This window comes from Physeter macrocephalus, chromosome 1, assembly GCF_002837175.3.
Source record: "Physeter macrocephalus isolate SW-GA chromosome 1, ASM283717v5, whole genome shotgun sequence".
NCBI lineage: Eukaryota > Metazoa > Chordata > Mammalia > Artiodactyla > Physeteridae > Physeter > Physeter macrocephalus.
The window spans coordinates 142,979,605-143,006,720 of NC_041214.2; the positions used below are offsets into that span (position 1 = coordinate 142,979,605).

Genomic DNA, 27,116 nt, shown 5'->3' on the forward strand with positions numbered 1-27,116 from the left:
GTCAGCAAATAATTTTTAATTTATTTACCATCCATTATATTGAGGTGTAGATGCAGTATATTTACCTTGGAGATATATATTATCTACGTATATTCTATCAATGCTTCCTATTTCTTTTGTGACCAGAAGTGATTAGCAGAAAATGAAGAACCGAGGGGAGAAGGGCAGTTAGCCATTATATAAAAATGAAAACAGTCAAGTTTAGCACCTCAGTTTCTGTTTACGTTATAAAACATATAGTTACACCAACATTCATGTTTGCTGAAGACTGATTTAACTGGTACCTCCTCATGCTGTCGCTAGTTTGCCCGCCACGCCATACCAACTAATTGCTGTCCTTTATTTTCTCCAATGATTGCTACTTTTTATTGAACACGTATTGCCCTGCTGTTAAAATACACCTAACAGCAGTGAGCAAAATCTCAATTTAGGGAAAAAACCGTGCTCCGTAACGGTAAATCTCACAAATCATTCTACTAAAGAATTGTATGAAGACATTTTCAAGAATCTCAAGAAAATTTAACATTTGGCTGAACTAATCTAGTATACTGTTGGTGGGAGTGTAAATTGGTAGAGCCATTATGGAAAGCAGCGTGGAGATTCCTCAAAAAATTAAAACTAGAACTACCATACAGTCTAGCAATTCCATTCCTTGGTATTTACCCAAAGAGAAAGAAGACACTAATTCGGAAAGATGTATGCACCCCAATGCTCATAGCAGGTTTATTTACAATAGCCAAGATATAAAAGCAACCTAAGTGCCAACTGCCAGATGAATGTGTAAAGAAGATGTGGTATGCACACTTCCAACAGCATGGATGAATCTGGAGAGTATTATAAGTAGTGAAATAAATCAGACAAAGACAAATACTGTATGTTTTCACTTATATGGGGAATCCAAAAAATAAAACAAATGAACAAATATAAAAAAACAGAAACAGACTCACAGACACAGAGAACAAACTGATGGTCACCAGCAGGGGAAGAGGGGAATAATGGATGAAATTGGTGAAGGGGATTTAAGAGGCAGAAACCTCTAGTTGTAAAACAAACATGTCACAGGGATGTAATGTACAGCATGGGGAAGATAGTCAATAATATTATAGAATAATTTTGTATGGTATGCAATCTATAAAAATATTTAATCACTATGCTTTGCACCTGAACATAATGTAATATTGTAAGTCAACTATACTTCAATTAGAAAAAAAAAAAAGAAAAGAAACAAGAAAGGAAAGAGTGCAGGTGCTAAAGAAACTGCCCCCAATTTTTTTTGCTCTATTAAATGTTGAGAGTCTGAGTGTGAAGCATCAGATACAAGCATGAAATTAATTCTAGTATGGATAAGATGGCTGCAATGCAGTATTTAGTATCCAAATTTAGTATGGATAAGATATCTCATGAGACACTGGAAAAAACCCAAAACAACACTACTGGCACACAGACACACAGACATACATGAAAATGTTTCTTAATTCTTTCTTCCACATAGAAAATTCTTAAAAGTTGTTGAAGTCAGGATAGTAATTAGGATGTTGTCTAATGGAGATTTAGACTGAGTGTCTGTAAAGACACCAAAAATCCCAGAATTACATAGAAAGCTTTGGCTTTTTGTCTCTTATCTTTAAAACATTTCAGTTCTTACTCCAGCTCCTAAATTTTTCCAGACCTAAGCTTACAATGGAAAGTTTATTTTAAACAGAAATTCCTATGCAGCCTTTGGTTTATCTATATGGATCCCACTTAAGTCTAGTTTCTCTTCAAATTACAGAGAATGTTGAACAGTCAGGCAATATCATAATCTTTTCTCCATCTATGAAGTAGACCCTGCCAGTTACAGGAGGGAAGGCTCAGATAGTATTTAACTCATTATTTCATGAGTTGCATCAATTTGAGCTCTCTGAAAGTAAGAAGCCAAAGTCCTGTGTTTTGTGATGATAATTTAGTTCAAAACAGTACTTATGTTTAGTAGCTTAAAGGCCTCCAAGGGTGACAGAAGTTTAACCATGTGTGATGCCACTTTGGAGAAGACTTTAACTTTCCTGGAAAAAAAAGTGTAACTCCTTTATTTTTCCAAGGAAACTTTTAGAGAAGTGAAAATTTTGAAGAGCTGGTCCTTAGAAGAGTTACTAGCCCTCTACAGATTAAGAGTTTATCCTAGTGCAAAGACACAACTGCATTCTAATTTTTTTATTCCTGGGGGTTGAGAGAGGGGGGAAGAGGATGGACGGACATGGAGAGACTGTTTTAACAACTGTCATATGTGAAGTATATATGTATATAAAAATTCTAAATATGATTCAAACAATGCACTTCTAGGTTGGCCATTCAGTGTATCAGCCAGTAGGAATGTAATTAATCAAAAAGGAAATCTGGAACATAAAGCACACACAGACACAGGGACTCACAGATGAGATTCGTGGTAGAGCAAGGAATTCCAGCTGCACAAAAACATTATCACGTCATACTTCCAAGCTTGGGTTTAAAAAAAAAAAATGAAAGCATGGATTAAACCTAAGCTTCAAAGAGACTGTATAAACAATCCATGTTGCTCCAGATTCCTGTTTGTGAAGTCGGGGACTATTTGGCAAAAGTGGTCAGGGTTAAGGGGATAGTTATTCTGACGTGATTATCAGCTACAGAATCTACAGAAAAAACACTTGACTAATTCATTTTCTTATATTCAGCTAACATTAAATATTTTGTATTTTCCAGGCACTGTGGAAGTATGAGGGAGATTTCAGAAATACTTATTTATGGCTCCAATACAAGACATGACCTTTCTCAGAGAGTTACTGTCAAGCTTCTGATTTATGTCTTTCAACAGCAATATATAAAAGCCCTCAAGAAGGGATTTAGAATTTTCTCGCATTTTCCAAAGTGTGGAGCTAAGTGCCATGTCAAGCCATACATTAAAATTCAAATAAAACCCACAGACAAAGACAGTAACTTAACAAAAATGGCAGGTAATGCCAAGATTGCATGCCTGTAACTACCCAGTCCCAGTTTTTATTAGATGGGAGAGTTTTATGCATTTCTAGGTAAGAATTCAACATGAATCCTTGGATCAATCAACAAAAATCTGATTTTTTGACAGGAAAATAGTTCTTCTTAATCCAATTTTAAATTTTTATTTCAAATAAACATGTTGTCTAATTCTACATGGAGTGATCAACTGACTCAGGGCAAGCATGATTATGACCAAATCGGAAATTATCCCCTTTGATAACACAAGAAGCTTTGGCAAACATTATTCTTGTCACTGTCTTTCCTGTGATGGCTGATAGGACTGAACTGAAAGATCTGAAATATGCATTTGTTGAAGACTCCATTCAGTCCTCATCTTACTTTTAGCTCTATCAGTGACCATTTAGCAAAGATCTCACTTCAGAAATCGGACTTTTAGCTGGAATGCTTCACTAAATGTCAGCTATTCAGATTCTGGTCTCAACACCCACCACCCTGCCTTGCTCTGGCAAATGAAGCTGACGGCCCCGCACCCCAAAATAAAGTCCTGCAAAAAAAGAGAGTAACCAAGGAACTCATTCTCCAGATATATAAACATAATTTTACTGAACAGTGCCAGGACAGATTTTTTTCTGAAGAGAAAATGAAAATGCTAATGTGAATATTCTTTTTCAAAAGCTTTTTGTTCCGAGAGGACGCCTGGTCTGGTAGAAGGCCCTGTGGTGGTCACCTGTGACTCACAGCTCCACCCTGTCCATTACGAGTGGTGTCACCCTGAACTAGCCAGTCAATCTCAGTGACGTCATTGGTAAAACAGGGTCAATACTATTTCGCCGTCTGGAAGAGTACCAGAGCTCTCTTATGGTTCCTCAGAGCTTTCTGCACTGAACCTTAGTATAGAAAGAAAAATCAAAATGATGAGGAGAATCAGTGCAAGTGGGTGTTTTTTTGGTTTAGTTACATAGTGTACACACAGACTGCCACTTCCAGCCAAGAAAAGTAGTGGAAACTAGATTTACCCTGCTGCCAGTAACCACCAAAAAATGGACAAAATATATAGGACTATATTTCTGTAAGATATCAGACGCCAGGTGAAGGACAGAGACCACTGAGAAATAAGAAACAAATAGTGTAAGCTCTACAATTGCCCAAGCTTACTGCCTTGAGTTTCCAGGCTGTGGCTCCAGGCCTGGGAACCCAGGCAGAGCCTGGGAGATTCCAGAGAGCTGAAGATATGGGGTGAGAGTCTGAAGAGACGGAGGTGGCTGGCAGTCACAGGAAAAAAATACTGCAGAGGAAGGAGTCGCTCAGAGAGAGAACCTGGAGATCATGCCCGATGAGAATGCAGCTGACTAATGATCAATGCACGCACATGAAAGAAACATGAGGCCACGGGAAAAAAATCACCCAAAAGGATTAGCGGTAACAGTGTCTGGTGTTCACACAGGGTCAGAAATAGTACTTGTTTCCATCATCTAGATGGAAAAACTCAACATTCAAGCATCTTGCTTCAGGATTGAGGAATCACTAGCCACACGTTGATAACTACTCTGTTTCCAAGTAATCTACTGCATTACAGAACAAAGCTCAGGAATAGTAATAGGTATCCAAAAATACCCAGCACTCAACAAGGTGAACTTCACAATGCCGGAAAGCCAATAAAAAAATTCCAAAGGTTCAAAAATTAAGTAAAGATATGGAAAATATGAAACAGACATACAAAAATCCAGATTAAAATTCTAGACATGAAAACTATAATGTATGATATGAAAAATAGTCAGAGGGGATTAATGGCAGCTTGAAATATACCAGGACACATCATAATCAAATTGCTCAAAACTAGTGATAAAGGAAAAATCCCTAAAAGCTACCAGATAAAAAAAGATATATTATTTACAGAGACATAAAGAAAAGGATGATATAAGTATTCTTGTTGCAAACGATACAAATAAGAAGACAATGGAGCATCAACATTAAGGCAATTGAAGAAAAACTTCAACCCAGAATTCTATCCCAGAAAAAATGTCTTTTAAAGGAAAGGTGAAATAAAGATATTTTCAGGCATACCCAAGCAAAAAGAATTCTTTACAAATCTAAACGCATTAAAATAAATTTTAAAGGAAGTCCTCTGGGGAGAAGAAAAATGATTCCAGATGGACCTACACAAGGAACAAAGAACACCAGAAATGGTAACCATATAGGTAAGTAAATATTTTTCTTATTATTTAACTCTTCAAAAGATAATTGACTGTTTAAAAAATAACAATAATGTAGTATGGAAAAAGTATGACAACAACAGCCCAAAGAGTAAGAAACGGGAAATGGAAGTACCTTATTGTAAGGTTCTTGTAATATAAGGGAAGTGGTATAACATCATTTGTACTGGTATAATACCATTGTGAAAAGTTAAAGATGTTTTCTACAAACTCTAAAGCAAACACTAAAATAATAAAGAGTTAAAGGTAAAAGCCAACAAAGGACACAAAATAGAATCATAAAATATATTCAATTAATCCGAAAGGTAGCAAAAAAAAAAAAGGGGGGAACAAGGAACAGATGGGACAACTAGAAAACAAATAGCATGATGATGGATTTAGGCATAATCATATCAATAACTTCATTAAATGGTCTTCTTAATTAAAGGGCAAGACCCAAGTATATGCTGCCTACAAGAAATGTACTTCAAATATAAACAAATAGGTTAAACAAAAACACAAGGATGGGAGAATGATACACTATGATACATTAAAAGAAAGGTAGAGTAGCTTAATTAATATCAGACACAGTAATTTTAGAGCAAAACATATTACTAGGGATAAGGAAGGACATTTCATAATGATAAGGTGGGTACAGAGGACATAACAACACTGAATGTTTTTGCACCTAGGAACAGAGCCTCAAAATACACAAAGCAAAACCTGAGGGTATCACATGAGAAAGAGTCCAATCCACAATTATAGTTGGAGATTTCAATATTCCTCACTCAGTAATGGGTAGAACAAGCGGACATGATGTACACACACTCATGCTCAGAATGTTCCTTATATCCAAAGTAAGCTCTCCCATGGAGCCTATGCTTGCAGTGCTTGGTAAGCCTTTCTGGGCATTTATCCCTGAATACCACAAATAAACCCCTTTGCTGTGGACGTCATGACCAAATAGGGCTCCTATCCCCAGAGAACATGGCTGCAGCCCTCAGCAGGAAATTTCAGTTCCAGTTCCTATTATTCCACTAAAAATCCTTATAACCCAGCCAAATCTCAGCTTTTCTTGATCTCAGTTACATCACATGATAAGGGGGCTGGGCTAGGTTCCATCTAAATTCCTTCCAGCTCTTGTGGTTCCCTGACTTCAACTATACCATGAACTGTCACCATGCAGGGATATCAACTCAAATCAGGTCTTGCACTGTGAGTCCCCGGGAAGCCTGTCTGACTCCTCGGTGGAAAGGTGTATCTACTGTGCAGAGATGGTCCTATGGAGGCAGCTGCCCTGTGACCCTTTAACCTTCAAGATAAAACAGACTGAGGTTGAACCTGTGAATAACGGTGCTCTTAGAAACTTCTCCCAATTTCTTTCTTATGGCCTTCAGTCCCCAGTGTCCCCATGCCTACTGGCTGCTGTGCCCTGAGCTGTGAAGGGAAGCCTACCCGAGGGGGCACAGCCTGCAGAGCGGTGATGTAATTCTCCAGGGCCAGGCGGCGGCGGTCATTGAGCATGGCTTCCACTCTGGCCATGTGCGTCTCCACCAACTGCTGCCTCTCGTTGGCTGCTTCCTGCTCCAGAGACTCCACCTTTTCCTGGAAATGCTGCCGTCACAAACACAGGCACGTGACAATCGGGAACCAGACAAATAGGACAGAGCAGCAAATTCAAGTCTTTTAAAAGGGATATCATACTTTGTTGTATTCAAAGACTGCAGTCATTCCAACATTTTGACTAATTCAGCATGTTTTACGGGTTCCCCTGCATTTCCCTGCTTTTCATCCCCAGACCTAATTTCTCAATGTAAATCATTATTTTATATGGTCACTGAAAACTGATTTGACTAACCGTAAGGTAGAATAAATGTATATATTCTTGAAACTCTAAATTACATGCATATTTATGAAAGTCCTCTCTTACTCAAAGAACTTTAAGAAAATGATCATGATAACCTCATGCTTTACTGAAGGTAATTCTGAGAGGGGTTCCAGTCAAAAATTCAAATTGTCACGTAAATTTGCCACAGGGAAGAAGTAGCAGAAGATTATGGCAACCAGAAAGATATATTATTGATAAAAATTAGACTTTAAGTAACAATATGAGTTTTAAAGAAATGAATTATAATGAGCTAATTGGGAGCAAAAGTAAGGCAGGGTTTAAGCAACTGAATTATTAGACAATGAAGAGCAGTAGTCCAAGTTGAGGGAAATATGAACGATCATGCATGAGGTTCCAGCAGATGCTTGAAAAGGTGCAGGCACTACATCAACAAGGGTATGATGCTTGGTGGAGGATGGACTCAGGGTTTACCTGGATCACTGCTTTCTTATCAGCTTTAGGCAAGTTCTTTGCTTGACGCTCTGCCTCTTCCCACTCTCTCATGACCTACAAAAGGAGGAAATCATTTAAAACCATCAGTTCTTTTTTCAAATATAGATTTAATGAGCTAGATCACTGTTTTTTTTTTCTACACTTGACATTTTAAACATGAAAAAAATGATCACGTTCCATTCCTAGCTCAATAATATTTGACCTCCCACTAAGATGTATATAATCTATCACAGCAGTACAGTAAACATAAATGTTCACCTTTATATGGCCCTTTGAAACAAAGTTGGTCTTTTTTCTTTTCTATTACTTTCAGAAATAGCTGAAAGTCATTTTATTTGATGTGCACAAATGTCAGTGATTCATAAAAGGCCTATATTACCTGTACAAGGTCTTCCAACATTAAATTGAACACGTTGGTTTTAGTCTTTTGTGAAAGCAAGTTATAAAAATTCAAACAGTACGAAGGGGGAAAAAGCATATATAACACTTTACCAGGAAGTATATAATAGAGGAAGGAAAAGAAGATTTCAGTTGTCAGAAATCCTAAGATCCACCCCACTGAAGAACTGATGGGCAATTAGAACATTTCGCTTGCCAACTTGCCTCACGAACAGCAAAGAACACTCTAAATTCCTCCAGAAATTCCAAGACAGTACACGTTATAATGTTCTGAATGTAGCAAAAAGTATTCTTGGTAAGTAACACTAATTTGGTAACCAGGCTAATCTGTTTTGTAGGAAAATAAGACTTCCTCTTCTCATCCATGATGTTCACTCAGGATATCTCTGAGAGAAGTTCACTCACTGATAGGAATGCAAAGAGGAAAGGTCTGCAGCTGTGGATGCTGCTGAAAGGAAACGATATTTGATTCTTACAACTTACAGCTTCCTTTTCCTTTTCAAGTGTACTACTCACTATCAAGTAGTTTTTTTTTAAGTGTAGCTCATACCTGAGCAAGGTAATATAAAGAACAGAAAGATCCAGAAAGCAAAATAATGGTTTGTTGACAGCTGTGTACTTGCACACTTTGTGGACATACAAAGCACAAGAAACCCTGATTTCTGTATTATAAGAGCCTGTTATTTACAGGTATTTATTCCTAAGGAACTGATTTTTTTTCAGACATCCTTGAAGCTTGGCATCAGTAACTACTGATAGAGAAGTTCTGTGAGAATATCACATCACATCATCATGTCAGTTTTTAATTAGATACTTCATTGTCAGCATCGATCCATTGTATAAAGTACAAGACAAGCTTCCCTATGTTGTTTACATGAAATTATGGAGAAAAAAGAATGGAACGAATTCTCTGTTACAAGTGAAGAGCATGTAAGAAATAACCTAACACATTCACAGCAAAATTGGGGAAAACGTGCAGCTGCTACGAACAAGAACAGAATATAGAAGGAAAAGAAACATATTGCCCCAGATGCTTTGGTGGGTCCAAGAGTTAATGAAGAGCACCTGTGAGATGGGGCTTACCGAAGACTACTTTTGCTTTACAGATGAGATAAGCCTTGAAATAAAAATATCTGAATTTCCTGCTTCGAAAATGTTCATAGTGGCAGTATTCTACCACAAATTCTTCAGGTAAGGAATCTCAAAATTAGTTTGAGAGGGCTTCCCTGGTGGCGCAGTGATTGAGAATACGCCTGCCGATGCAGGGGACGTGGGTTCATGCCCCGGTCCGGGAAGATCCCACATGCCGCGGAGCGGCTGGGCCCGTGAGCCATGGCCGCTGAGCCTGCGCGTCCGGAGCCTGTGCTCCGCAACGGGAGAGGCCACAGCAGCGAGAGGCCCGCGTACCGCAAAAAAAAAAAAAAATTAGTTTGAGAGAGAAGTCAGATGTCTTATTGGAATGTGAAAAACTGATTTCCTGCATTACATTTAAATCTTTACCATCTTCCTTTGTATATTCAGATCTTCCACCTTTGAGCAGGGGAATCCATGGAATAATTAAGGAGATTTATTTAGCCAATGCATTGAAAATAAGCATTCCTATAGAAATGAAATAAAATTTTGATTTTCAGAGCAATTTAATAATATCCTCCATCCTTCCAAATAAAACAATTCACCTACACCATCACACTAGGCCTACTTACTCAAAGAGAAACACACACCGTGGGTTCAACATCTCCCTTTGAACAATGGCTTCCACTGAGGTCCACTGATAATAGAGTGCATCACTCCTGACCTGCTAAATACCAGATCCAGTATTAAGAGCTTTCCAAAATCTCTCTCGTTTAATTGATTTCTCACTTGAGATTAGCCTTGGCCATCCCCATCTTTATGGATCAGGTTAAGTTACCTGCTCAAAGTTATGCAGGAAGAAAATGGAGAAGGAAGGATATAAACCGAGATCTCTGTGGCTCTGAAGACCAGGCTTTTGTCCCCTGTGGCCCAATTAGCCATTATAAAATGGTAAATCCAACAGGTGAGCTAAATTTATTTATATTTGGTGACAGGAGGAGAGGCCATTCCTAAGATGTTGATGCTTCTATCGTAAAAATAATAAATGTAGAGAAAGGTCAACTTCCATTTTGAAGAAACTTACTTTAAGGATATAGTAAAACTGTTAAAATCATATGGAATAAATGATCGTGCGCCTTCTTATATTTGCTAGATACTATTCATAACATAGAACGACAGAAATCTATAAGTTCAGAGTTATCATGAGCCCCAGCAACAACAAAAGCCCCCAAATTCTCTGTATTGTAAGAAAACAAACAATAACAAAAACTGTAATAAAAATCATTTTAAAAGATGAAATTTTTAAATTAAAAATTCTCAGGATCTAGACTTCACAGTGGCCCCATATAGTCTTATAAAGCAATTTTCCACTGCATGCACGAAAGTATCAGTATCATCCGGCTTTATGGATCTTCAAAGACTTTGCTGTTTCATGCAGAGAAAATGACAACTAATACAGAGAGATTTAAGAGGCAGGCAAGTTCAAAGTCAAACAGTCTCCAGAATTCAGTACCATAGATTATGATGATAAATGTTGATCTCAAGCATCTCATACTCCTATGATCACTGGAATCTAATACGAGACAACATTCTCTGCTCCAGGATAACATTCTTTAAATTATCTCAGATATAGGTAGTAACTAAAAGATGAAGAAAGTCCATCAAAACATATATGAACTAAGTCATGGCTTAAATAGGCGTACTAAAATAAAGTTACTATTCTAGGAGAGATCTAGAATATCTGAAAGAGTAGTTGAAATCAGTGCTATTAACAGGCTCAAAATGACCAATAAATACTGGAAAAAATTCAGAATCTGTATTTTTTAAAAAAATAATGACTAAGTGGGTTCAAGATAGAAATGCAAGGTTAGGAAGGTACTTATATAAATGTATAGGGACTAAACGTTTACAATCTAGCTCGAGGAATAAAACTGGTGAGCAAATATTTAGTTAAATGCAAAAGAGCAATGACTGCTTGTCTCACTCTGAGGACTACGTGAGTGTAAGGAATGGCTGAGATGTGCCAGCGTGAAGAAGAGTGGGACACCTTTCCAGAGATCCATGCTGAGAGCAGAGAGAGTCCGTGATGGGTTTAGCATACGTTGAGCAGGGTGGTTTAAGGCTGACCACATGACGATGGTAGCAGTTGAGGTGGGAGAGGAAGTAAGATGACTGGATTTGGGGTGCAGGAGGTTGGGTGAGGGGGCAGGCACTGGAAATGCCAAGCTGAGCGTTCAGTGTTTATTTTGTTATTTTTCTTTTGGGGGCCTTCATTGTCCCACAAATGGATTTTGCGGGCAATAACAAGGTTCTGAGAGCTTCAGAACCAAGTAGTGAGACAGGATTTAAGTTTAAAAGATGTCTTTTCAGTGGCAATAAGTATGGCAGCTGATAGTCGTCCTAGTCCTTCTTAACAGTGATTACATATTGTGTGTATCTTTCCTAAAGAAAAACCCCATTTTTCTTTCTTCATTCACTCATTTATGTTTCCTTAAATCTGACTTTTCCTATTATTTCTTCACGTTCACTCTTCAGGGTACAGACTGTGAGTTGGAACGGTGATTGGCAAGTAAGTGATGGATACGTATTTGTTGAATGACTGAGTGAATGAATAAAGAATCTGAGAAAGGGCACTTCCCTGGCGGTCTTGTGGTTATAGACTTCGCCTTCCAATGCAGTGGGTGCGGGTTTGATCCCTGGTTGGGGAGCTAAGGTCCCACATGCCTCAGGGCCAAAAAACCAAAACATAATACAGAAGCAATATTGTAACAAATTCAATAAAGACTTTAGAAATGGTCCACATTAAAAAATAATAATAATAAAAAATAAATTAAAAAAAAAAAAGAATCTGACAAAGGACTAAAATCCTCAGTATTATCTACCTCTAATACAACATCTAGCACCTGGTAGCAGGCATAACTTAAATTGTAGTTGGTATTATTACATGTAAATTAGTTGTTTTGGAAACAATTTTTTGTTTCATAAAGAACATGATTTAAAAAAACAGGGTTTGTAGCACAATGCAGTGAAAAGAGCATTGTACTAGGAGCAAGAAAGGCTTGGGTTCCAAATGCCTCTCTGTGTCACTTACATTGCTTTGTTCTAGAGTGGGAAGCTAAACGCTTGAAAGTTTACTGCATTATCTGTCATTTATGGGCCTAGATGAAATGATCATTACGGTTCACTTTGGTTTTAAGCTCCTACAGTCCTATGAATTAACTCAGTAAGAAATGTTAGGTTCAAAGTTTTCATAATTTGGTATTCCATACAAGAATATTCATCTTTGCTAGCGAACATTTTAAGTGATTTTAATTTACAACACCATTACAGGACTACGCTAAACACAGAGTGATAAAACCATCAAGAAAGGTGTACACACAACTTAATTTGTGCTTATAAAATCTTACTATACTTATTATACCTGGGTCTTTCCTAGGTGGCAAGTTCAAGGAGAATGCAAAATGCCCCAAATCGGTGCCCTTACTGCAAACATTTACAACGAAAAATGTTATGTCTTTAAGATCTGGATAAAATTAAAGAGCCTTACCCACCCCTAGGCATTCATCAACCATAGGGGCCCTGGGGAGACTCTGAGGCAGAGGCAAATCCAGATTTCCCCAGTATTGCATGACTGAAGGATGGAAAGTCACATGTACCTGGGACATCCTCTCACGGTGCTTGGCCTCGAGCCTCTCTTTGGCTTTCTGGAAATGGGCGTGTTCATTCTCATCTCCAGGTGTCTCGAGATACTTGTCAACGGCGTCAGGGGTGCTGGCTGCTGTTGTAGGAACTATAAAGTAGAAGGAAAGAAGGCTTGAGGAGAGTGACGGAATATCCAGTCACTTCAAAGAAAGCCCTATTTTCCGCTTATTCCAGAACAAAGAATTTAGTAAAGAAGCACATACAAGATGTTAATGCTGTTAAGAGACCACGAGACGTTTTGCAGCACAGTAAGGATGTCCTTCCCCCCTTTCAAGGATAGGGTGAAGGAAAATCTTGAAAACAGTCCATTTTGCGATTACAGTATTATATTTAAAATTCTTTGCAAAACAAGCATGCATAGAGTAAAAACAGTTGGTGTTTAATACACACATGTGGCACCAAATCCCTATGCCTTGCTAGATTAATGTTTGTAACCTGGCAAGTAAATGGTGGTGTCAATATCACACACACCTTAAGATTCCTGAAAAACCCAAAGAAATCTCGAAATTAGCCTATGCAGAATAACTGCACCTCAGAGTAAAGATAAATCCTACACTATATATTTTAGATAGCTGGTGAGCAGTATTTGAAACATTACCAAAATACTCATAAATGTCAAATTCATCTTTGACCTTACAAAAGGATCTTTCTGCCTTCACAAATTTGGCAACAGTCAACCAATTCATTATACTAGTTATCAAAAGGAAAGTGATTTCTATTTTGAATTCCACTAATACTGCTGAGCAATATTACTGAATTGCAGCATATACTGCTATATTATGTGGAAAAATAAATACCCATAAAACTGAAGAGTGTACTATGAAGCAACAATGTCTGAAACTCATGAGCCAAGTGATTAATAATGCTTATACCAGCAGTTTTACAAAAGATCAGTAATGACTAGTGAGAATTCAGAGCATTTATGAGCTTATTAAAAAGAAAAAAACCCAACATGAAAAGAAAACAAGATTTTGATTTAAAGAAGAAAGCCTGGGGACTTCGCTGGTGGCGCAGTGGTTAAGAATCTGCCTGCCAATGCAGGGGACATGAGTTTGATCCCTGGTCCGGGAAGATCCCACATGCTGCGGAGCAACTAAGCCCGTGCACCACAACTACTGAGCCTGCGAGCCACAACTACTGAAGCCTGCACGCCCTAGAGCCCATGCTCCACAACAAGAGAAGCCACTGCAATGAGAAGCCTGCACATCGCAACAAAGAGCGGCCCCCGTTAGCTACAACTAGAGAAAGCCCGTGCGCAGCAGCAACGAAGAAAGAAAGCAAAGCATGTTCAACCAGAAAAATAAAATTAGGTGTTTTCACTAGGTTCTCGGGTCGAATCAATTTATGCGTTTTATTCAAAAGATTACTCAACTATCTCCAATGTTCTAAGTGTTCTTCTTCCCTAATCTTATCTAAGATATCTGAGATACAATAACCCCAAAAGAACTTAAATGAGAAGAATTAATTGCTAGGTCATTTTGAAACTAAACAGTAAGATAAGTGTCTTTTACGCGTGTTTCAAGAAAACATCTGAAAATTCCCAAACTGAAGGCTCCAAGATTTGAATCAAAACGAGAAAGCTTTCTTGTTATACAATTAAATAATAAATTTAAAGGGAACTATTCATTCGGATTTCTTCCCTTCTACTTCAATCACTGTTTAATAATTCTTTCTTTAAAAAATAAAAGCAGTTTAGTTGTCAATGCAGCTGTTGCTCTGAAGTGGAAGGATACTTCACTTCAGGGCATATTCCTGGAATTGTTTTCAAAATACCGGGGGGAATTTGAGTCAACTGGTCTGGGATTGGCACAGGGCATACCTATTGAAAGACATCTGCCCCCGGCTTCTGTGTAATAGACAAGGGGGAGGTGTATTTCAGCAGCACAAAGAAAGAAAGAAGCAAAGAACATGAACTGTGTAATCGGGCACACCTTGATTTCAATAACAACTTGATCTTAGGTTAGTTGTGACCCAGAGCCAGGAACTTAAGCACTGTATGTTCCAGTTTATTCATCTAACAAGTGGTGACAACAGGCCAACATACTAGGAGTGCTGGGAAAAGGAGATGCTATACCATGTGGTAGTCACCCTGCAGAAAGGGTGGCACACATGACATTTCATTCATGTTAGCCCCCTTCCCTCCTCCTTTGCTCATTATTACATCCTAATTCAAATCTTAGCACTTATCCTAACCATAGGAAAAACCAGCTACTTTTATTTCACATCCGCTGAAAATGAATTACACACAGGATCATGAAGTACCATGGCTAGGAAAAGTAATAGGTACTTTTCTAAAAAAATTTGGTATGACCTGCATAAAAGGCTGAAATTATTGAAAATGTATCCTAATTTTTAAGACTGAAAAATAATTTTCAATTAAATTTTTTTGTTAAAAAAACAAAGGTAAATGTTTTTCTGCATCAGCTTAAGCAACTCAATATGCACGTGTTTTAACCTAACCATGTCCCCACTTGAAATGGAAGTGGTATTTAGCATTTTTCCCCATGATTTTAAACATTTTCTCATCTTTTCTGGTGGCAAATGAGAACAAGTTAAAGTTCTTTTGGCATAGTACAATCTGGCAGAATGATATAATTAGGCAAACTATATTTCACATTTTGAACAAATGAAAATGTATAAATGTTTGGGGTCATATTTACAGATCAAGATAACTATCTGCTGTAAGTTGCTGTAACCATAGCATGGCACCCTCTTTGGAAAACTGAAATTGTAAAAGTTACTATATACGTAGAAAGATTCTCCAACTCTTATGGGTTTTCTCCGACTCATGATTTGCAAATCTACTGTTTTATGGAGAGAAACACTAAAATCCTAGTCACTGTAATCTCATTAGCCTAAGTTGAAATGCAGCTTTGCGATATTAAGAATAAAAGAATAAGAAAGAACTGAGCAAGCGAGGTATATTTAACAGGATGAAGACTATTTTAAGTATTCAAACTTACATTTTAGGAACAAGGAAATAAATACAAATCTTGTATTACAGATTTATTCCATTTAATTGAGAAATATTTCTCAGTAAATCCTTGTTAGTGGCCCCTGATACTTTCTTTAGTTGAGGACTTTAAGAGAAGCTCTCTCTCTTTTAATTTTTAATTCAAACTTTGTAGTCATTCATACTAGCCCTCCATCTCAACTGGTGTAAGTAATTGAAAATTTCCTGTATTCATACCAATCAGCAAATTGGATCACTGACCAGTCAAGGAGAGAAGAATGATAGTATTTCTTAATATTTTAAAATGAATTTAGTATATTATCACTACCTTGCAGCTGGTGAGGAGAAAGGGGAAAATGTTTTAAGTTTGTACAGAGAGCTCAGCTTCTACTTCCCCTAGTTTTCCTACATCCTAAAGACATGGTCATACCAGGACTGGCTGCCATTTTGTGATCATGACCATGGTAGGCCAGAGACATGATAACAAGGTTGGTGGGTAGGGGCAGGAAAACCTGTGCCCTAATGCCCTTACTCTTCCAAGGTGCATCCTTTTGGGAAAGGAGCAGCTCAGGAAATGTCAGGAATGTTCCAGGGCACAAAGGAACAGGAAGCTGTACATCATGAGTCACTTAAACCGCTTAGAAAGCAGAAACAAATTGACTTTTAGGAGGGTTAATTTTTGTTGTGTTTTTTAAACAAAAAGCACAAAGCAGTTATCCTGTTCAGAGACTTTTGAGGTTCCTTAGAAACTGTGATACAGGCTCAGATTTCCAGGTTGGCCAAATAATAATACCCTCCATTCATTAGCGTCTACTGCGCTAGGCACTTTACATGTGTTCTCATTTAACAGGTGGGAGGAGAAAACATTACCCTGTTATATACTTTTATTGTGTAGTAAGGAAATACTGTCACTTAACATACTCACATCCCCAGACACACAAAAGTAGGTCTGAATTTAGGATTACTAAGCCATGAAGAGGCTATAAAGTTAATTAATACTTAGAGCAGAAAGGGGCTAATCCATTGACATGTCTGGGGGTACTGGAAAGGGTCTGGTTTGTTGATGACCAACCTGTACAGGCAAAAGATATGCTTTGTTATGATAACTGCCAGGCTATTTTCTAACAAACAATTTCCTGCCCTGAATGCTATCTAGTAAATGACCACCAACCAACGTTTCAGCAGCAGAAGTAGGGTTACGAAGCAGGTCAGGAGAGAGAGCCCATTGAGCTTGAATCTGAATGATCTTTTGGCCTTTGGCCTCAGCTCAGACATGTTCCTTTGTACCTCCTGCAAGCAGGCTCACTGGGTCTATTCACCCTTCCGCAGAAAACCAGACTTAAACATCTTAAGCTCTATGTTTTGACCTCTACAGCTGGCAAATAATTAGCAGCACTCTCACCATCATGTGCATGGGCTTTTAACTTTTAAATGACCTTCATGTTGATTTTCTTAGTCTAGTCTCACAACAGCCTTATAGAATATAGTAAGACATAGACCTTTTAATACTGAGAATGGGTGTCTAATGTAATACCAAATGAAAACATGCAACAGAAACGCAGTTCCAGTTCATAGCACGTTACTGCCTCAATGTGAACTGGATGACTAATGCTTTTGATATAAGCCTCATCTCTTTTGTCTTTTTTGCAATTCTGGGAGGTCAGAGGTATCTGAGGAGCTGCATAGCAGCTCGGATGTAGACCCTGATGCCTCGAGTGTGCTTGTTCATTTCTTTATTCCTCCATTCACCAAATCAACAGATATTACAGCCCCTGGTACCTGTGAGGCATATGGCAGAAACCAATGAGTGAAACAAAGACCCTTGTCCTGGTGGAATTACATTCTAGTGAGAGAAACGAACAGCAAACACACACACACACACACACACACACACACACACACACACACACACACGAAGACAACAATAAATCACATTGTTAGAATGTGATTTGTATTATGGAGAAAAAGAAAGAAACGGCAGGGTTAAGAAGAAACAAGAGTGCCGGGGAAGGAGGGGGGACACTGCAGCAGTAAGTAGGTGGCCAGGCTCGGTCTAATTGAGAAGGTGACGTTTAGACAAAGAGCTGAACCTTACTTCCCAGTTACCTGCTGGAAGAACAGGCAGATGAAGAAACTACCACAAAGGCCTTTGGAAGTGAGTATGCCTGGAAACTGGAAAATTCCAAGATGAGCAAGGTCTGTGTGACCACAGCAGAGGAAGCAAGGGAGAGAGGAGTGAGACAGGCAGAAAGGAAATGCAGACAGATCATGAGGGGCCTTGAAGCCATGGTAAAGGCTCTCAGGAGCCCATGGGGGTTGTTTTGAGGAGAGAAGAATGTGATGTGATGTGTTTTAAAAGGATCGTTCTGTCTGCTAAGGGACAAAGCAGAAGGTGATCTTTTAAGAGTAAAAGATGAAGATGAGGATGGCTTGGAAAAGTAGCAGGAAGTTGGTAAGGGGTTCTCATGGAAGGTACCCCCCAACACCCACACAAAGAGACATGAGAAAGAGCACAGATTTACTTTTTTTTTTCTCACCCCAAAATGCTGTTTCCTAAACCAGAGGGTAACCAGATACTAAGGGAGACATTGTTTTCACATGTTGCTGAAGGTTCATTTCAGTTTTGATAATGATGCATCAATGCCTGTCACAACATTTCCACTTCACACTATAATCTCCTCTCTTAGTGTCAGGCAGAGCTCTATTTTTTGTGGGGTGAGGATATGGTGGGAGAGAGGAGCAGATCTGCTTTCAATTTGTTAGCGAACCCTCGAGCTGCACCCAACGTTCCTGCCACAAAATATACCACCATCACTGGAGACATGGTGCCAATGAAACCTTCTCATTCCTGTGTTTCCCCCAGAAAATTTAATAATTGTAAGGGGTGTTACATCAAATAAGGTAAAGACGGCTATGGTCTTAGAATGTGGTAGAGAGCACTTTTTTGGCACAGATGGAGAACTTCCGTTTCAGGGACACCATCAAATTGAACTGCAAGTGCACCAAATGCTCACTTTAGTTCTGATTCTGTAATCACTGCATAGTTAGTGCCCCTTTCCTATTCATACTAAAGAGAGCAAGAACGGGGCGTCAAAAGTAGGGCCATGGTGAAAAATTGCCGCTATCATTTTGATATCTGTTTGTTTCCTCAATCTCTAGGGTGACATATAATTTTCAGGTCGTAACGGGCTCAGGATGCAAAAGGAGAAATAACCGCATCTTCAAACAGTAACAACTATGACCGCCGCTCTAAACAGAGGCCATGAATGGCATGTAGTCAATATACTAATGTTAGAGTCTAACAAGAAAATTTGGTTGCTCTCCTTTCATCAGCAAAAAGGCAATTTATCTCCATAGCATTGACAACAGAAGATAAAAGTAAATTAAGACCCATACAGTCATTGCCTCATCATTGAAAATCCTATTTTATACAGAGCTAGCAATGCTGTCACATGAAATGGCTGTGATTTATATGATGGGTGGCAATGAGGATAATTTATATATAGGAAATACAAACCTGTAAAGGAAGATTTGATGGGAAAATGTCATCTCTCCACACAGCAGAGCTTATAGACTGACACCCCAACTTTAAAAAAGAGAAAAAAGGTCTCTCCATTTCTCTAATTGCAAAATAACTAAGATCCCTAATGCATTCTAAACTCAAGTATTTATCAAGTCCCAGTTAGATGAGACATTTATAATGTGAAAATAGTCTGTGATCCTTACACGTGGTACCAGACTCCACAAAAAAAAAGAACAAAGGCACTTTCCCCTGACATGCCCTTGTAACACACTTATTTTATAGTCAGTGCAGTCATAGCTGGCAGACTATCAATGCATCGTGTGGACATAAGGTAATAAGAATGTAATCTATGCTGCATTTACTCTAGTCAAGCTACATTTCTTTTTTATGTCTTATGGACATGTACTGATGTGGGAATTTTGTCAAATATGTGAAATGAGCATGAACGAGTCAATGCTGGTGTTATTTTTATTAATGTCTATAGCCTATTTAGCACAATGCACCAAAATGTAAGAGCAACTTCAAGTCTGAATCTAAAAACCATATGAGAGGGCATAGCAACAATCACTGGCATCCAGGATGTCTTAACCTTCAGTTATTGTTTTTTGTCAATTTGTCAGAGCTATGCTCTATTTCACTAATGGTGGATCATAAAGGGATGACCTGCCACCGTCACTTGATGCTCAACAGATGAGTTCAAAAAGTCAAAATCTTCCGTATTGTCCACTTTCATAGAAACTGTAGCCATAAAAGCCACATGGAACTGTTAACCTCTATGGAGGTCTTAAGGATAAAACCAATCTCATTCTACTCCAGGCTTCCACAGCCATGTCTCCCTCAACTTGTGCATTTTTTTTTTTTTTTTTGTGGTATGCGGGCCTCCCCCTGCCATGGCCTCTCCCGTTGCGGAGCACAGGCTCTGGACGCGCAGGCTCAGCGGCCATGGCCCACGGGCCCAGCCGCTTCGCGCCATGTGGGATCCTCCCAGACCGGGGCGCGAACCCGGTTCCCCTGCATCGGCAGGCGGACGCGCAACCACTGCGCCACCAGGGAAGCCCAACTTGTGCATTTTAGTTTATATTGTTATTTAATTCCAGCACATACTTAGTCTCATCACATTGATAAAACTGTCAAGTTATTGAAAGTAGGGTATCTGGTTTAGTTTGCTGGTGTCCCTTGAAATACCTAGCTTAGTACCAGCATGTCCCAGGCTCAAAAGTAACAGCTTTATTAAACCAGGGGTTGGCCTGCTGGTCTCTTTTGGTAAATAAGGTTGTATTGGAACACAGCTGTATCTATTCATTTACCTATCGTCTGAGGCTGCTGTCACACTACAACTGACGAGTTGAGTACTTATAACAGAGACCATTTGGCCTGTGGAACCTAAAAAATGGACTCTTTGGTCTTTTACAGAAAATTTTTGCCGACTCTTTCATTAAACTATCTAGCTACTCTTCTTTGGAAATATTGTAGCTAAAGAACAGAGCATATACATAATGAGCAGTTTTTACTGTTCTTAGTAAATGAACTTTTTTCTTCTTTTTGGTTAAATGCTGGTTTGCTGAGCAAATCAATTCTTTTCAATCTTAGGGTTTTTCACTATGGTAGCATGGTGGAAAAACAAACCATTCTTTTTATCCTGACAATTTCTGGATACAAAAGATGTGGCTTCTCATACTTGTCAATGCGATAGATTGTATTGGCACTGATGTGACATGTAATTTAAAGCAACACCGCGTCTTTTAATTGTTTTTAATAATGCTTGGCAGTTTCATAAAAATATCAGAGTTCTATTAGTATCAGAGAATGTGTTAACGGGAACTAATATTTGCTCTTTCACAATCAGAAGAACAAGTATAGTTAAGAACAGTGATTCCAGTCTGCCCAAAGACTAGATGGCCTTGGTATTTATTATGACAGGACACTGCAACTCTGGGACTAAGGTGGCACATTCCATTCAAAGGACACACAGTACGTTATTCACAGTGCCACAACTCACTGCAGGTAAAGGGGTCAAAGTCATTGGTCATTCTCTTTGGCCAGACCCCTTGGTGCAGTTGGCTGACTTGAAATTGGCATGATGCTCTTTGAGATTAAAAGCATCTGTTTGCCTTTGGAGATGCAATCTGATGGGAAGAACACTAGGGGAAAAAAAGATCATACTCTCATGATGTTTATGTTTGAAACATAAACTTATCAATAAATATTTCTGTAGTAATTCTATTGTTCACAAACACTGCACTGGGCCAAGTGAATGTGAAACCTTTGTATCATCCTAACCCAAACGGGCAGACACAGAATTCATGTCAGAAGCAACTCAAGTTTCATAAGATTTTTAATTCCAAATGGGAAAGGGATTTTTTTTAAAGGACTCAAATCCATAAATTTATGAGTAAAACGAAAGCTCTTAGCCTCATGTCTCTACACTCTCTACCTGTAGTTTAGATTCTTACCTATGATAACAAAACCCAAAAAATCAAGTGTCCCTTAAAAATTGCAATACTCAAAATCGGTTTTTATGACAAAGATTTAAAATCTAGAAATGCCTAATTATAATAAGAAGTCTTGACAGGAAAATTATTGTCTTTATAATGTAGACCACCACATATTTTCTCCACACAAGCAATCTTATTATCAGTTTAACTGAGGAGCTTTGTCTAGCTCATTTCACATTTATTATCTGACCAGAAGCAACTCAGACTGAGAAACTTAGAAGACCACCCACCTTTGTGAAACAAGATGTCCTCCGATTAGCCCTAGGTTGGGGAAGCAGCCAAAGGCAAGCCCCAGCTGTCTCATCAAACGGGCTTGCTCACCTTTCTCAGTTTGGCTCATTTCCTCCAACGCCAGTCTGCTATCTGCATTTGACCTCCAGATGACTATAACTTTTTCAATTCAAATGTACAGCTTTGCTATAAAGAAGAGAGCATAGCTGCACAGGCTATAAATAACTAGAAATTATATGCTTTCTCTAGTCTGTTTGTACTAGCATTGCAAAACCCTTCACTTTCTGTGACTGAACAATCTCTGTAGGAAGACAAGAAAATACAGCTGCCAAAAATCACCCTCACCCTCCTATAATGGAAAGGTGTCATGATCCCACACGCACTACAAGTAGATGGAGAAAATTACCGGGGAAAGCTAAAATTACAAGAGATTGTCAATGTCTGTTTTGAAGAGTTGAGGACACAAGGACCTCACGAGAATAAATTTATCGAATGATGATGTTCATTCCCAGTAATTAATAAAAATAGAAAAAGACAATTCTTTCATATGCTTAAAAAATGATATAAAATGAAACAAAGTAAAAATAATGACTGTTTTGTAAAAGGGTGGGAAAGATTTAATTTACTGATACACGCTGTATTCATGGCATTTAGGAAAACATGTTTTTAATATCTGTCATCCACTTCCCATGATTTTCTGTATTCTTAAAATGTGCTTCTGAAGCTCAAATGTAATTTTTCTAACCGGGAAAACAATATCAGAACCAAAGAGTTGGCCATTTGGAGTGCAGGGCATAGCCACACATGTCATTTAAGTTTCAAACCTGGTCCTGCCACATTTGTTGGCGGGGGACAAGTCACCAAGCTCTTGAAGCCTCATTTTCTTGTATGCACAAAGGAAATGAGGAAAATGGCCACAAAATATTCTTGAGAAAAAGAAATGATCTAGGAAAAATGCCTCGTAAAAATGTAACATGCCATGCAGCTCAATGTACTATCAAGCCCACAGTATAAAATCTAGAGTTCTCCTTAGTTCTTCTATGTCTGCCCACTTGCCATACTTTCAACTATAGTTTATCTTTTTTAAGAAAAGATCGTTAGCTTCATCAACTGTGAGACTAGGTTTTTTTTTCCCAGGATGATAGAGATAAATGCTAATTTTCACTATACCTAAGCTACAACCGAAATTGTGTCTCTTCCCCCAGCAACCATAAGCATCCATAGTATATATATCATCCCTAACTTAAATGCTGGAGGAATCTATTCTGGGATATAATCCACATTTCAAAATAAGTATTTGTGTGTTTGACAACACATCATTAAACAAAGCTAGACCGATAGGCCAACTGAAATCATCACAATGCACAGACGTTATAAGGTAGGTTGATATAATATTTCTTTATAGGACGCTCTTTCCCTACATCTTAATGATGAAATCAGAAGATGGGCACTTCTGTCCCACTAGTGTGCATTCAGGGAGGGGACGGAGAGGTCTTGACTTCTAAAAGCGACTGTTTACTTCCTAAAGCATAACAGCTGTCTTGAAATACACCCAACTGAAGCCTGCGCGTATGTTACTGGTCCATAAAGTTAGTACAATGCATGCATATTAAATATTTTTCTGGGAAACAAGTCACTTAGACACACAGGCTTTTGCTAAATCGTGCCATCTTGTGAGCTTTAGGAAATAAAATATTGACGCCAAATAAAACACAAAATAATACTGTATACACAATATTTTATAGAACCACATGACATAAAAAGGAAACTGATCAGAAATAGAAGAAGCTTAGTCAAAGCTCTTAGCCCAACAGTAGAAGCTATCTGGCAAAATTAGACGTAATTACAAGCAAGGCAATGGAAATAAACATTTGGTTAGAAGACAGGTGTTCAAGAAACACAAAACCATGCAAAGGTGAGGAGGCTGGACCTACAGTCCAGCCATGCAATGTACTCCTCCCTCTCCTCCCCTCCCTTGAGTGAATGACAACATACGTTTAACAGGATCTTGGGGAAGAGGTTCCTGGGTGGTCTTGAGTAAACTTTGGGACACTATGGAGAAAATAAGAGAACATAACTAAAAACAAAAATGGAAACATGGGAATGATGGATGAAACTCACTCACACGATTCTACTGACCAAAGGAAATAACAAAAACGAAAACATTCAATTAAAAACAAAAACTAAACAAATATCCTGAGCTTGGGCCCCAGCATGGAACCACGGTAAACACACAAACAAAAGATATTTTTGCACAAAAACATCTTGGGTTGTGGATATTCTGTCTCTGATAGTACATCCCAGTACCCCATGGAAGGATTTCTTGCCCCCATCTCCCTCCTTAGTGCCAGGATCACCAATTCCCAGCCGTCTCGTCTTCATGGCATCTCTATTCTTTTCACCCATTCCAAGGGCAGCCCTGGCCGTCAGCTCTGGCTACTGATTGACGCTTTTACTCTCCACTTACGTCTGTCCACTCTTCTAACTGGCCTTCAGCCTCCCGTGTTTGCTCTCTGGATACATTATTCTATAACCCACCTCCCCTGAAACTAAGTACTGACGGTTTGTCCATTACACCTTTGTTGGGAGCATCTGTCTTTTGCGAATTTCTTGGCAAAGGGTGTGCCATCCAGAGCACCTCTAGAGACTCCATCTGATCTGCGGTGCCCATGGTTCTTGCCCCCAGTCTGAGTCAAATCAAACTAATCAAATGGAGAGGGTGTGCAGTGAGGGTAATAGTGAGATTTTTGGGGCAGCGGAGGATAATTTTTAATTTTCTTTTTTTGGCGGCACTGCGGGGCATGCAGGATCTTAGTTCTCTTGACTAGGGATTGAGCCTGCGCCCCCTGCAGTGGAAGCCCTGCGGCCTAACCACTGGACCGCCAGGGAATTCCTGATAATTTCTAATCCTTGATGCAAATTCATCACTGCTAATAACTTTTAAAACCCTCTTTCTTATTATATATACGCATATATACCCACACATACATATTTATATTTCAAAACATAAATCCACCCCAGGGAAAGGGAGAAAAAAGTTGGAAATCTGCCAGGAAATCTCCCCCAGCAGTGAAACCAGCAAGAATCATTACAACAAAAGCCCTTTGTTTAAGAGGCTCCTGGCAACAGAATCCGCCATTGTCCTCCAAGTTACCCGACCTAATTAACGTTTTTGTTTGAAACTCAAGAAAGGAGTCTTTTGAGCTGGAAGCCACAATCTTCCCATCAGAGCCAGAAAAGGAGCCCTTGGGGTTACCAGTTCCTAAACCTGTTCTCACACAGGGTAGAAGGGGAGTCATCTCTCACCCAAGAGACCAACAGGAACTTTTCCAGTAGATTCCACTTAGATACTGGGCTTCACAGTAGAAGGTGTTGATATTGCAGACCCTTTGTTGTTTAGCTTAATCTTATGATCACACTGGAAAACAATTTATATAATCCCTGGGAATCCTAGGCAGGATATGGTGGCTGTCACTCTCACCAGAACAATGGGAAAAAGGCAGGAGTCTCTCAAAAGAGAAATGCGTAATTATTGAGTTTAACCTTTAATTTATCAAGTTGAGTAACTATTCCTCGAGTAGATCACACTTCCTTCTAGTGGAATAGACAGATAGATACATAGGTAGGCAGGTAGATAGACAGGTAGGCAGGTAGATAGATAGACAGACACACAGACAGATAGATAGACAGATAGACAGACAGACAGATAGATAGATAGATAGATAGACAGGGAATTTAATGTGAAAGGCTGTTAAGAAGAACAGAGGTCCCAAATGTTTGGTATGTCACCTCTGGAGAACTATCTCTGTGGAAATAGTTTCAACTTGCATTTAAGTCATCATGACTTCATATATTTATTCCCCCTGAGTTTTGAAAAACTTAAAGTGGAAGAGAAAAAGGCTTGGAAAATTATATTCCCTGAGCCTTAGTCACTGAAGGCTTCTAACGCTAAGTGAGGAGTTTTCTTCTGTCCATTCCAAGATAAGACACGAAAACTCGCCACTGCAAACGTCCCTGTGTGAGCTCAGGGGCCACCGGGGCATTTCTATCCTCTGGCATCTGAAGTGCGTGCGCTCAACTCAAGCCCATTCCCTCGCCACCACAATAAACGTCACGTGTTATGAAATGATACTCATCACGCCAGTATGTCTTGCCAGTGGCACGGAAGCGTCATCAGCCAGGCTCCCGGTGGTAATCCTTATTTGCACGTGGAGTGCACATGCAGAGGCCCGAACACAGAGGTACACGGACAAACATGTAAGTATACATTTGCAGAAACAGCTGAGAAGACAAAACAGCAACTCCAGCTTGGCTTAAAGAGAAGCACTCAAAAGTCCCTCGAGACTGCAAGACGGATGCACCACAGCTACTACAGGAACACATCCACGGCCATGCTTTATTAGAGAAAGACGGAGATGTGTGCTCATGACTGCACGCCCTGGAGCAGATGCCCGGCAATTAGAGACATTGACAGAAACGTGGTTAGTGGTAGCAACAGACCCATTCCTGAGAACCAGGAAAACCATTGGAAAACCAGTCTGTTACAAAGAGCAGAGTCAGTGGCGAGAAAGATGAAAAGGTGGCCAGGCTGGAGGAAGGTCCACTTACTGACGCTGCCACACACGGCCATGCAGTACTCCTCTGTGTCAAAGTTGTTTCGGTTGCCGCCACATCCGCCGTAAAAGAACGGGGCGCACTTCCCTTCAGTCACATCAAAGTACCAGCGGGAGATCATTGCTCGGCATGGCCCCGTCTCGGCTTGTTCAGAGCACACCTCTAATCAGAGGAGATGTGGGGAACCACATTTAGCATGAAAAGGTACGGCTGGCTGTTCATGTACACACGTTTACTATTCTTAACGCGTTAGTCCTCCCAGTGGTAATTGGGCTGGGTTTATCCGGCAGCATCTGACAGACATTTACTGAGGAATTTAATTATCTACCAGGACTTTAGAATTACTTCTGAAACAAAGCAGTGCATGCTCGTCTGGTTCAACGAGTGTAGCTCTCAGTAGTAATAAAAGGATTCCAGCTAGAGGTGAACAGACCTTTTCGGTGCTTTCAGATTAATATTAAATGCCTGAAGATGTGCGCACATCAAAATATTTCTGCCCTATAAAACATAAACGTCTCTTTTAAATAATTTCAAGGCAACTTTAAAGGTAAAAGGATTATGTCTGGTGATGATGCGAAAAGTTTAACCTGTCACAAACACCTGATTGTTTTCCTTGAATAAATTA

At 39.2% G+C, this 27,116-nt stretch overlaps 1 protein-coding gene across 4 annotated transcripts in view; it reads right to left on the reverse strand.

Moving 5' to 3' along the window:
* APP (amyloid beta precursor protein) overlaps positions 1–27,116 on the reverse strand; it is a 279,931-nt gene that overhangs the window by 76,932 nt on the left and 175,883 nt on the right. For 2 of the 4 annotated variants that reach the window (XM_007110933.4, XM_007110932.4), the window contains exons 7-11: positions 26,486–26,653; positions 23,873–23,929; positions 12,630–12,763; positions 7,483–7,557; positions 6,618–6,776 (exon numbers count right to left, since the gene is read on the reverse strand). In XM_007110933.4, coding sequence (XP_007110995.1) covers positions 6,618–6,776; positions 7,483–7,557; positions 12,630–12,763; positions 23,873–23,929; positions 26,486–26,653 — 593 coding nt within the window. The remainder of the gene's footprint in view (positions 1–6,617; positions 6,777–7,482; positions 7,558–12,629; positions 12,764–23,872; positions 23,930–26,485; positions 26,654–27,116) is intronic. The other 2 variants (XM_007110934.4, XM_007110935.4) reach the window with 1 other exon arrangement.